Source organism: Nansenia antarctica (genome assembly GCF_963989245.1).
Source record: "Nansenia antarctica genome assembly, chromosome: 19".
Classification (NCBI taxonomy): domain Eukaryota; kingdom Metazoa; phylum Chordata; class Actinopteri; order Argentiniformes; family Microstomatidae; genus Nansenia; species Nansenia antarctica.
Window position 1 is genome coordinate 19406770 of NC_137692.1, and position 12500 is coordinate 19419269.

Consider the following 12500-nt stretch of genomic DNA (forward strand, 5'->3'; position numbering starts at 1 on the left):
AGGCATTTCGAAGACAGCGCCTCAGCCAACTTTGGACCCGGAAACACGTCACGACTTAACAACCGAATTCTCAAACTGGCTCTGACAGCTGTCTGTATAACGAATATAAAGAAGGGGAGAGAGAGAGTGGGGTTGGGGTGAACCAGTGGATGAGTGGAGCTTGTATGAGAGTACACCATTAACTCTCACACAACTGTCTGTCAGAAAGGCAAAAAATTCATCCAGTTCTATTCATATCAAGATCCAAATCATAGAGGAGTTTCTCTACACGCAAATGTGTCTGCATGGGGGTTAGAAGCAGAAGAGAAATCAATGAACAGAAGTGTGAGCTGAGCCAGGGGGGTCTCAAGGTGACGATACAGATACAGGCAGGTCAGCAGCGTCAGGGTGGCGTCCTCCACACCTCTGCCTGCTCTAGAAGCAAACTGCAGAGGGTCTCCAGAACCCTGCACCTGCTGCCGAACAGGCTGCTTTAGCCCCTTCTCAAAGACCTTCATAAGTGTGGCCTGAGATGTCCAGGATTTAATAATAATAATAATAATAATTCATTAAATGTATATAGCGCTTTTCCGAGGCTCAAAGACGCTGACAATATGGGAGAAACGGAAAACACAGAAACAACAAGCAACAGATAACATGGGCACATGGAACACAGAGTTAGCGAACGGGGAGGGGGGGGAGGGGGGGGGGGGGGGTAGGGACAGGGGAGATGGTTAGGGGTAGGGGAGGCTGTATGCATGTCAGGGGGGGAGGGGGGGTGGCAGGGTTAGGGGAGATGGGTAGGGGTAGGGGAGGTTGTATGCGTTAAAAGCTTCCGGCGTGAGTCCCTATACCGTATGTCAGGCTTATTCAACATGTCAGGCTTATTCAACATGTGGGCCCGGAGAATTTTATGAATGATTTTAGACTGCCGATTTGGTTCAAAATGAGCCCACGTTTATTTTCCTCCAATAGAAGAAGGGTTTTTCCCCTCTGTTGTCCCACCCATTGAGTACTGTCAAATACTCAATATCACCAAGGTAGCAGTTTACAGCCAATCAGCATTGAGCGAAAGCCAGTCTTCAAAGTGAAATGTTTTAACTCTCATAGGCAGGAGCTTCAGTCTGTGGGCTGTGCATGTCAATGGTGCTTCAGAATGTCAGTAGAGAGGTGTAAGAAACTCATTCATGATTACAGGATTTCAGTTTTTTTCTCCAAAGGGTGTGCTACCAAATAAGTTGAGAGTTCTATGTGGAATGATATCAAATTTGTTGTTTTTTTGTGTGTTTTTTTGTGTTGTTTCTATGCAAACAAAAGAAATAAACATGTGAATACGAAAGAATTTGTAATTGCAAACAATTGTCTGGGAGAAGTGGTGCATTATCTGACAGAAGTGCACAATGCCAATATTTATATGCCAATATTTTTGTCCATCACTGTATACAAATATAGTGGTGTTTGTGCATTGTTTTACATGTATGTGATTATTATTCACAATAACTGTATATATGTGGAAAATGTCTGGCCCCTGTGCAAAAAACATTTTTAAAAATGTGGCCCCCTTAAGAATAGTTTAATATCTCTTCCGGCTGTCTCTACTGTGGGCTGCCATACCCTGAGTGTCCAGCAGGTGGATATCTCCCTGCCTCCAGCACAAAGCAGTCATGCTGTCACTGTTCCGTGCTTGTGTTTGTTTGTAAAACCTTGTTGACACAGTTCTAGACTCTCCGGGCCAAGCCAGAGCCCAGATTTATTAACTCCGTAAATCTCAGACTGTGTTTAATCAAATGAGACTCTTCATTGTACACCCAGTACACAGCCTCTAGGCAAGTCATTACCAAGCGCTCTCTAACCCTAAAATAGAACCGTTTTACTGAGTGGGTTTTTCGGCAGAGAGATACAAGAGAGGGAGGAGGGAGAAAGGAGATGGGTAAACAGGAAAAGAAAGGAGGAGGAGAAAAACATGGCGGGAGGGGGGGGGGTTGGGGGGGGAGGGGGTTGGTAGAAGGTAGGTAGTAGAGAAGAGAGATATGATAGGAGGTGATAAGGAGAAAGAAAGAGGAGAGCTAAAAGGAGAGTAAATAGAGATGGATGGAGGAAGCAGGGAGAAAGAGGAGAGATATGGTGTACAATGGACTTCTGAAGAAATAGAAAAAAAAATGAGGGAGGGAGGGTAGGGAGAGCGAAAGAGAGGAGAGGTGGGGCAGAAGGGAGTTAAAGGGAGTGTCGATACAGAAGAGAGAAGATGAATCCCTGTAGAGCACCACTCCAGTAGAACTGTGTGCACACACACCGCCCTCTGAGTGGAATGTTTATCACACAAAACTGAATGTTTTTGGGACGTTGAAATTCGGTTGTTAAGTCGTGACGTGTTTCCGGGTCCAAAGTTGGCTGAGGCGCTGTCTTCGAAATGCCTCAGTAATAATAATAATTCATTATATTTATATAGCGCTTTTCCGAGGCTCAAAGACCCTGACAATATGGGGAAAACGGGAAAGTGCTGTGTCCCTTGTTGTATGAATAGATCCGAGTCTAAAAAACGATTGAACTGTCATTCTACCGCTGTAGTACACTGGTACTCTGGTGCGGGGAATTTCTGGTTTGGACCCGGAAATTGCTAAACGTCACGTTTGACGTCAGACTTAACAACCGAATTGTTTCCCGTCCTCAGCGGCCCTCGCCTTATCAGTGTCGGCTCCCGTTTGCCATCTTTAAATTGGTCCAGATGGACCGTTCCGTCCATGGTGTCTTAGAAAGACTAAATGGCTTTCCTCTCATGTAATTAAAGTCTTTAGCTAGAAGGAGAGCTACTGTACATTAGTCTGACTTAGGAGGATCGACGTCTTAATCTGCACCAGGAACATTGGATTTCTTACTGTATATCTTGTGACTTACTTTGACCTCCTGTCAATCAAATCTGTCACAGAACCAGAGGGAGAGCTTTGATTGGCTATGCTGGGGAGTGGGGGACCTTTCTCCACCAATCCCGTCCTTTGGTTTTCAGGGTACCTGCCCCTCCTCCTCCGCCATTGTGATCAGTAACAAGGGATGAAGGCTAGTACAGACAGACTGGTGCTGATCTCTCTCAGGAAGCCACAGTCTGGAATACAGGACTGCTGTTGGTTCTCTGAGTTTTAATTGGCTTAGTTTCAAAGTTGTGTTAAAGCCTAGTCGACAGAGAACATTGTGTCTGTGTTGTATGTGGTGGTGGAATGTGCTTTACACACTGCAGGGACAACCTGAACCATACTGCGCTGGCCGAGATATTTCCCTTCCACATTGTACTTTGCCAGCACTGATATAACAACTACAGTGGGTTCGGAAAGTATTCAGACCCCCTTAAACTTTTCACCCTTTGTCATATTGCAGCCATTTGCTAAAATCAATTAATTTCATTTCTTTCCTCGTTCATGCACACACAGCACCCAATATTGTCAGAAGGGTTAAGAAGGCTGTGTGTGCATGAACGACGAGAAAAATGAAATTAATTGATTTTAGCAAATGGCTGCAATATGACAAAGAGTGAAACATTTAAGGGGGTCTGAATACTTTCCGAACCCACTGTATGTGGACACGTAACCAGGGGCGTCATTATAAAGCTTGCGTAAGCCCAGCAACGTGCGGACGCAAATGTTCCCGCAATTTGGGGATTTATAAAAAAACGTACTTGCCGAGAAACTGTGCGCACCTCTACGCACACTGAGACCCATGCGTAGTTGCGTACGAATAGAAACCGGAGAAATTAGCAACTGCCACTCCGCTGGCCGAAGGATGAAACTGGAGAAACGCTTTGAAATGGATACCATCTAAACCACCAATCTAAAAAAAATATGACCTCATGTATTATATTATACACATTGCACACTGCACATATCTTATTCGCCCTTGTCCTGTACGCATCACACAGTACATATATCTTTACCGTATGTTGTAGGAGTGACGGCAATAACAGGACGATGTAGTCGGTTTGCCGGTAGAAAAACAATCATGTGCTTTATTCTCACTCTCTGCATGCGTACTGACAACAACAAACATTCATTCAACTCTGTCCCACTTATATCCCGTCATATCAGCCGCTAAGCAGCCTGGGTGATTGAGTCAACACCAACATATAAGAAAGGCTGGAACGCCGTGAATTAGGAATACTTTGCTCACTAGCGAGCGGTCACTACACACGTCCCCCCAGAATTCACAAGAACCGGCCCCAAAAAACGGTCAGGGACTCTGATAACTCGCCCAAAGCGACTCTGGCGCCCTTGAGCAGGCACAGGAGACCGAGGCAGGGGAAAAAACACAGGCGAACGTTTGGCCGGCCTCGGAAGGCAGGGCAGGGGGTCTGCAGGAGCTAGGGTCGGGGCTGTTTTAACAGGGGGGCGACCGCGGCGGGGCGGGAGGGCCACCTCGACGGGACGGTCCAAGTCCAGATGAGCTGGCTTAAGGCGATCCACCGAGATGCGTTCCTTACTACCCCCCATGTCGATAATAAAGAATTTGTCGCCTGTCTCCACGACCCGGTAGGGACCATCATAGGGCGGTTGCAGGGGGGCTCGATGGGCGTCTTGGCGGATGAAGACATACCCCGATGCCTTCAGATCAGGCGGGACACGTACTTTAGGAACGCCGTGGCATGAGGTAGGGATCGGCCGGAACGACTTGGCCTTGTCCAGCAGAGCACTTCGCTGTTCTGGTGCTGACCAGGGGACCGTAGCACAAGGGAGGAAATCCCCCGGAACCCGGAGGGGTTGGCCGTACACCAGCTCAGCAGAGGATGAAAGAAGGTCCTCTTTAGGTGCAGTACGGAGTCCCAGCATCACCCAAGGAAGCCTGTCGACCCAGCCGCCGCCCCGGAGATCGGCTTTAAGAGCAGCCTTCATGGACCGGTGAAAACGTTCACACAGGCCATTGGCCTGTGGGTGATAAGCCGTAGTGCGGTGGAGGGAGACACCCAGCTGCTGAGTAATGGAAGTCCATAAGCCAGAAGTGAACTGGGCCCCCCGATCAGAGGACAGGTCTGAGGGGACCCCAAACCGGGCGACCCAGGTGCCGATGAATGCGCGGGCCACCTCAACTGTGGTAGTCTCCGTCAGTGGGACGGCCTCTGGCCAACGGGTGGTTCTGTCTACCATCGTCAGAAGGTGAGTGTATCCCCTGGAGGCGGGAAGGGGACCCACCAGATCAATGTTGACGTGGTCGAAGCGTCTTTCAGGGACCGTGAACCGCTCCAGCGGGGCCTTAACATGACGATGGACCTTTGCCCGTTGGCATGGCACGCAGGTCCTGACCCACCCACCAATGTCAACCTTCATCCTGGGCCAGACGAATTTCGCTGCAATCAGGCGCTGCGAAGGTTTCCTGCCTGGGTGTGAGAGGCTATGTATGGCCTCGAAAACTTGCCGTCTCCAAGCATGTGGAACCACTGGGCGCGGCTGCTCCATGGACACGTCACAAAGCAGCGTCGTGCCGTCGTCGCTGAAGGGGATGTCCGCCAACTGGAGGCCAGAAACTTTAGTCCTGTATTCCTGGATGTCTGGGTCCGAAGCCTGATCCGCAGCCATACGGGCGTAGTCGATGCCGAGATGGACAGCCCCGATAGTGGCACGAGAGAGGCAGTCAGCTACGGGGTTGTCCTTTCCCGCCACATGCCGAATGTCTGTAGTGAACTCTGAGATATAAGCCAGATGACGCTGCTGCCTGGCAGACCACGGCTCCGACACCTTAGCCATGGCAAAAATCAACGGTTTGTGGTCCACAAAAACCGTGAATGGACGAGCCTCCAGCAGGAACCGGAAGTGCCTGACTGCCAAGTACAGGGCGAGGAGCTCTCGGTCAAAGGTGCTGTATTTTTGCTCACTGGAGCGGAGTTGTCGGCTGAAAAATGCCAGGGGTTGCCAAACCCCCTTGACCAGCTGTTCGTAAACGGCTCCGACGGCATAATCTGAGGCATCAGTTGTCAAGGCCACGGAAGCCTCAGGCACGGGGTGAGTCAGCATGGTCGCGCTCGCGAGGGCTTCCTTGGTGTCTGAGAACGCCTTTGACATTTCGTCGGACCATTCGATGATGTGCTTAGGGGTCTTGCCCTTGAGAGCCCCATGCAGGGGGCGCATTAGGTGGGCAGCCTGAGGGATGAATCGATGGTAGAAATTCACCATCCCCAGGAACTCCTGTAAAGCTCTAATGCTGGTAGGGCGTGGGAGCTGCAGCACAGCGTCCACCTTTGATGGCAGCGGGACCGCCCCAGCAGTAGTGATGTGGTGGCCGAGGAAATCCATGGCAGGCAGTCCAAACTGGCACTTTGCTGGGTTGATGATTAATCCATGTTCCCGGAGGCGACTGAAGAGGAGACGGAGGTGGGATAGGTGCTCTGCCTTGGACGTGCTGGCTATCAAGATATCGTCTAGGTAGACAAACACAAAAGGCAGGTTGCCCAGCATGGCGTCCATCAATCTCTGAAAGGTCTGGGCGGCATTCTTGAGGCCAAACGGCATCCTCAAAAACTCAAACAGTCCGAATGGTGTTATAACCGCTGTCTTAGGGACGTCCTGAGGGCTAACTGGCACCTGGTGGTATCCCCGTACCAAATCCACTTTAGAAAAAATAGACGCGCCCGCTAGATGGGCTGAAAAGTCTTGAATGTGTGGAACGGGGTAACGGTCAGGTGTGGTGACATCATTTAGGCGCCGGTAGTCGCCGCACGGACGCCAGCCTCCGTTGGACTTGGGAACGAGATGGAGAGGCGAGGCCCAGGGACTGTCAGAACGGCGAATGATGCCGTGTCTCCATGGCTGCAAACTCCTCTTTCGCGATGGTGAGCTTGTGTGGGTCGAGGCGACGGGCCCTGGCATGCACTGGTGGGCCTTCCGTGGAGATGTAATGCATGACGCCGTGTTTGGTGGCAGCGGCCGAGAAGGTAGGTGTTGTGATGTCTGAGAACTCCAATAGAAGAGGGGAGAACTCATCAGCCGGCGAGACAGCACTGGACAGCTTCATTGTGGCTGCGTCACTGCGCTCACATGACAAGGAGCCGAACGTCTCAGCATTGACGAGTCGGCGGTTCCCCACGTCCACCAGGAGGCTGTTAGCGCAGAGAAAGTCAGCGCCTAAGAGGGGAGTAGACACTTTGGCCAACACAAAACTCCAGGTAAAACGCTGGTCAGCAAAACACAAACCCACAGTGCGCCTGCCGAAGGTAGCGATTGCACTGCCATTGGCAGCCTCAAGGGAGGGCCCTCGTTTCGCTGTTTTAATGTCTATTGCCGATACAGGCAGCACGCTCACCTGGGCCCCCGTGTCACATAGAAACCGGCGGCCAGAGAGGGAGTCAGTGACGTACAGCAAGCCTGCAGAATGGCCGGCACCCACAGCTGCTAATGAGTGGCGGCCTGTGCGTTTCCCGACACACTGAAGTTGCATGGTGGTAGGCACTTCTTAGCTTTGCTCCCGAATTTTGCATGGTAAAAGCACAACCCCGCCGGCCTCACCCGGCGGGCCACAGCAGTAGCGGAGATGGACAGTGGTTGGAACCCATACTCATCCATGGTGGCTGTAAAACACCTCTTCCCAGCTGAGAAAAATATATCCGCTTCCTTGGCTAGCTGACGAAAGTCTGTTTTGATTGAATTAGCCATAGAAAAACGAACCTGGTCTGGCAACTGTTGCAAAAAAAGCTCTTTAAAAAGAAAACACGGCTGATGGTCGCCCAGCAGAGCTAGCATGTGGTCCATCAGTTCAGAGGGTTTTGTGTCACCGAGCCCAGGGAGAGAGAGGAGCTGGCGTGCACGTTCAGATTCAGACAGACAAAAAGTATCGATGAGGTGTGCCTTCAAGGTAACATATTTGTGCTGTGCCGGTGGGTTTTCAATAAGACTCACCACTCTCGCTGCCGTTGAATTGGTAAGAGCTGCTACCACGTAGTAGTATTTGGTATTATCCACGGTAACATCTCTGAGGGCGAATTGAGCTTCAGCTTGTGCAAACCATGCTATGGCGTTTTGTTCCCAAAACTCGGGCAGCTTGAGTGAAACTGCGTTTGTTGTCATGTTCAATGATCTCCGAAAACGTTCGAGAGAAATTCAGGGTCACCAATGTAGGAGTGACGGCAATAACAGGACGATGTAGTCGGTTTGCCGGTAGAAAAACAATCATGTGCTTTATTCTCACTCTCTGCATGCGTACTGACAACAACAAACATTCATTCAACTCTGTCCCACTTATATCCCGTCATATCAGCCGCTAAGCAGCCTGGGTGATTGAGTCAACACCAACATATAAGAAAGGCTGGAACGCCGTGAATTAGGAATACTTTGCTCACTAGCGAGCGGTCACTACAATGTATCATATTGATATTCATGCAAATATATTGACTTTTTTACATTCATACTCATTGCACATAGCGCAAGGCTGGACATGAACGAGTCGACCACTGTCCACGTTGACTTCACAGTAACGAACGTCTTCATAAGGGTAACGTCCCTCAAAGGGGGTCATTTGGAACCTTCCCATAATGCATGAACATTTGGGGCGAACCGCTCTTGAGTTCACAAAATTGGCTGAGAGGGACCAAGTGTAAAAATACCCTTCACTGGCACGGTTACTATAGTAACACAGCGAAGCGAACTAGAGGAAGCTCTCAGCCTGAAGTGACCTATGCCCAGTGAACTTCTGTCCAGACATACACTAACTTCCCCAACGTCCCCCTCGGCTTCACCCGCTCCACCTAGTCCACAGTGTTCTGGGGGGGGCAGGTGAGGTGAGACGGGGTTGGGGGGGTCGGGGGGTTGGGGGGGGGGGGGGGCACCTGGTCAGTGTCTGTGGGCCTCAGTGAGAGTATTCCTCACACTATTCTGTCCTATCATTGGACCGCACTTAACACCATTTAACGTCACATTGCTAGGGATGCATGAACTAGGCTAGAACACACACATGCACACACACGCGCGCACTCGCACGCATGCACGCACACACACACAGACTCACGCATGCACACACACAGACACAGACACACGCACGCACACATACACGCACACAGACACATAGACAAACGCACGCACACATACACGCACACAGACACACACACACACACACACACATACACACACTCAGACAGTGTTCCAGACAGAGTCGTGCCCCGGGCGTCCAGACAGTCGTATCATTAATAAGGCACTCTGCTAAAATGTCAACTCATGGAAACAGTGAAGGGAAAAGAAGGACTCCACACTGCAGTTCACGCTCCCAAGTACTTTTATTGAATAAACAACACTTCGACCCATAACTCAGGTCTTCATCTTATCCTTTTTAATTTGAGTCTGTAACAGTACATACTGTACTGATGCACTGCCTCAGTCCTAGATCTGTCATCGTCCTAAAAATATAAAGTCGTGTGGTGGTGTGTATGTATGTACCGGTATGTTCTCTGTTTTACATACCGTTTACATACCGTTTAACTCTTTGTTCTATGTGCTCATGTTGTCTGTTGCTTGTTGTTTCTGTGTTTTCTGTTTTTCCCCGTATTGTCAGTTGTCTTTGAGCCCCGGAAAAGCAATGAATTATTATTATGATTACATAACGCCTAACTAAGAACAGTCCCAGCTGAAGTCCTCGTCCAGTGACCGTGTCTGTCTCTCACAGCGTCTTGGTAGGGCAGCAGGCTACCTGTGTGACTGTGACAGCAGGCTACCTGTGTGACTGTGACAGCAGGCTATGTGACTGTGACAGGTGTCTACGTTGATGGTTACTGTGACTGTATCTGTCAGCCAGGATGCTCCTATCTAGAGTATAGATATGTTGTGATTGTGATTGTATATCAAATCAGTGTTAAGTTATTATTGATATTGAGTCTTTTATTACTTTGAAACATTGTTCTCCACTGCTGCTGTCATGGACCAGGTCTCTTTTCGTTTTTTCTTTTTGTCTCAATGAGACCTGGATAAATAAAGTTAAGGTAAAACATATGTTTAGAAGACTTACCACTACATTATGCAGTAATGCAATCAGGACATGGCAGGTTAACTTGATAGATGACTGATTGCTTCTGTCTGTTGGTGAGCGAACTCAATGGCATTTTAGGACTAAACGTGGACATCTGGAGGTCGAGTAGGTGCTCCAATCGGAGAAATGGATACTGGTGTTAGCCTAGTAGCAGTAGCCGCGTTAACAGACCTTCCTAGACTAGCGTTAGCATATCGTCTGCTTTACCAGGCGTACAGTGTCCACCACTATCCTGTCTCAGCTCCTTAAGACCCTGCACATCATCATACATACACATCATACATCACCGTCTGCTGAGAGAGAGAGAGACTGAGATGAACAGCTCAGTGTCATGTGAATATGTCATGAACATTTTCAGACTGTAGTACTGATTGCTTAGACAAAACTGTAAACTAGTATATCCACCAGTGTGTGTGTGTGTGTGTTTCATGAATCAGAATCTATTAGTGAAAATGGGAGTGTAAGCCCCAGCGCGACCTATTGCTCTTGTGTTCCTGAATGGTTGGTTTTACCCTGCGCCCTGTGACGCATTAAGACTCTCCCAGTGAATATCATCCAACACAATCCGGAGCTTTTGCTCCAAATTTAAAAAAACCAAAATAATTATTCCATTATTTTATTTTTTGCCTCTTTGAATTTTTTTTTTTAAATTTTTTTTTTTTTTATTACGAAGTTCCACAACAGACCCTAGTTGCTTCATTACAGACCTAGTTTGCACCTTTGGAGCTATTTTCTTTGGCACGTGCGATGCGTGTGTAAACCATCCTGTAGAGTGGACAGCCCAGGCCACAGTCCACTGACTGATCAAATGCCGCTGCAGCTCGAGTTACCCGGCAACACTGGCGGCCCTGAGCCAGGAGGCTAGCAGAGAGCCAGGAGGGTAGCAGAGGGCAGATGGGAACAGACTGGTCGGGAATGAGGGCTGGAAGGATGTTCAGCTCTCACACTGTGTGTCGAGTGTAACTCTTACCCTGTCTGCTTTCTCTCTCTCCCTCTTTCTGTCAATCTCTCTCCCCCTCCTCCTTCCCTCTCCGCCCTCTGCCCCCCCCCCCCCCCTCCTTCCTCTCCCTCTCTTCTGAACAGCTGCCAGCAGCAGTTGGCTCCAGGAGCACGTAGCAGACCTGAGTCGAAGGTAAGATCCTTTTACAGTGACTCATCCTGCTGTATTGATCCACCACCCCTGGCCGAACCCCGCCCCTCCCCTCCTCTAGACCAGCAGTGGTCAGTCCGTCCCCCCAGGAGGACCCCTCAGGCGCGGTATCACAGTGAAAGGGAATGTCAGAGCAGACTGTCTCAATCACACTGAGGTTAAAGGGTAAAGGGTTGCATCATTGTTCTCCTTCGACGTTCTTCTCCCGAGAGTATGGATCACCGATACGCGGCCCGCGGGCCTCATCCGGCCCGCTAAAGTTTCTCATCCGGCCTGCAGAATATGAATGATTTTTTGGGGTCTCAAAATGCGTTCCGGTATTTGGAGTATCTAGCCATTTCTTTCTTCCGATATTGAAGCAACCGCAAAAACAATTGGCCTACCTCACTCGATACATGTGTTTGACCCACAGGTTCTAAAGATGTTCTAAATCCATCAGTCAGCTTATTATTGTGGAGTAGCCTACACAACCCCGATGCAGGAGGAGTCAGACCTACTTCGTTCACAAAGCTGCAACCTCGCTTCGCTGGTTGTGCACTAAACGCCCTCTCTTGTTCAGTTAAAGTTCGGTTAATAATTCCACTGGCGTGTCCATATCCAGCTTTCAAGCTCGCAATTTCTCTGCGACGGCCCCTCTGACCGGTCAGGGTATGACTCTTTGAAAGCTGCGTGCTTTGTGTAATTGTGACGGCGAAGATTGTAATTATTTTGCGACAGCTTCCTTTTCATTGCAGAAGAGTAATTAAATAGTAAATCAAGAATATTATTGTGATTAACTTGATTAAAAATGTCAATCGATTGACAGTGCTAATATATATAGCATAAATATATTATATTATATATAGCATAAATATATTATATTATATATAGCATAAATATATTATATTATATATAGCATATATATATTATATTATAATATAGCCGTAGCTTAGTTAGTGGGCCCCTGTCCTGCTTATTGTAGTTTTTCCCTGTTGGTTCCATACTCAGGGACTGAACACACCTGCTTCCTCAGATCTAAACTCGTCACTGATTGGAAGGTAACAGCGCTAACCAGCAGGACAGCGAGCCCTGGGGACCAGAGTGGATTCTCCCTGGTGTATCCAGTTCACATCCAGGAATATGTTAGGCCTTTTAGCAGGACATAATTGATTGAGCTTCTGGGAAATGACTGTAAGTCGTCTGGGAAACAGAAGTGTTTGGTCTCATTTTCCCATGAACTCAATGACCCTTAATGACCCCTAATGACCCCTTCACCTGGACCATATTGTGCCTTGCCCTGGGGTTCGACCTGATGGAGGATGCTCTTACAGCAGGTCAGGCGCCTCTGGCCCTACAAACACACAAACACACACACACACACACACACACACACTACAAGGTGCTTGAA

The 12500-nt window shown here is 48.9% G+C and overlaps 1 protein-coding gene across 1 annotated transcript in view; it reads left to right on the plus strand.

Annotated features, from left to right (window-relative positions):
- The window catches only part of LOC308173971 (zinc transporter 6-like), a gene marked incomplete at its 3' end in the record, with an annotated part of 28770 nt that overhangs the window by 9324 nt on the left and 6946 nt on the right, over window positions 1–12500 (plus strand). The window contains exon 5 of the mRNA XM_080549024.1: window positions 11047–11095. Within this exon, the coding sequence (XP_080405150.1) occupies window positions 11047–11095 (49 nt within the window). The remainder of the gene's footprint in view (window positions 1–11046; window positions 11096–12500) is intronic.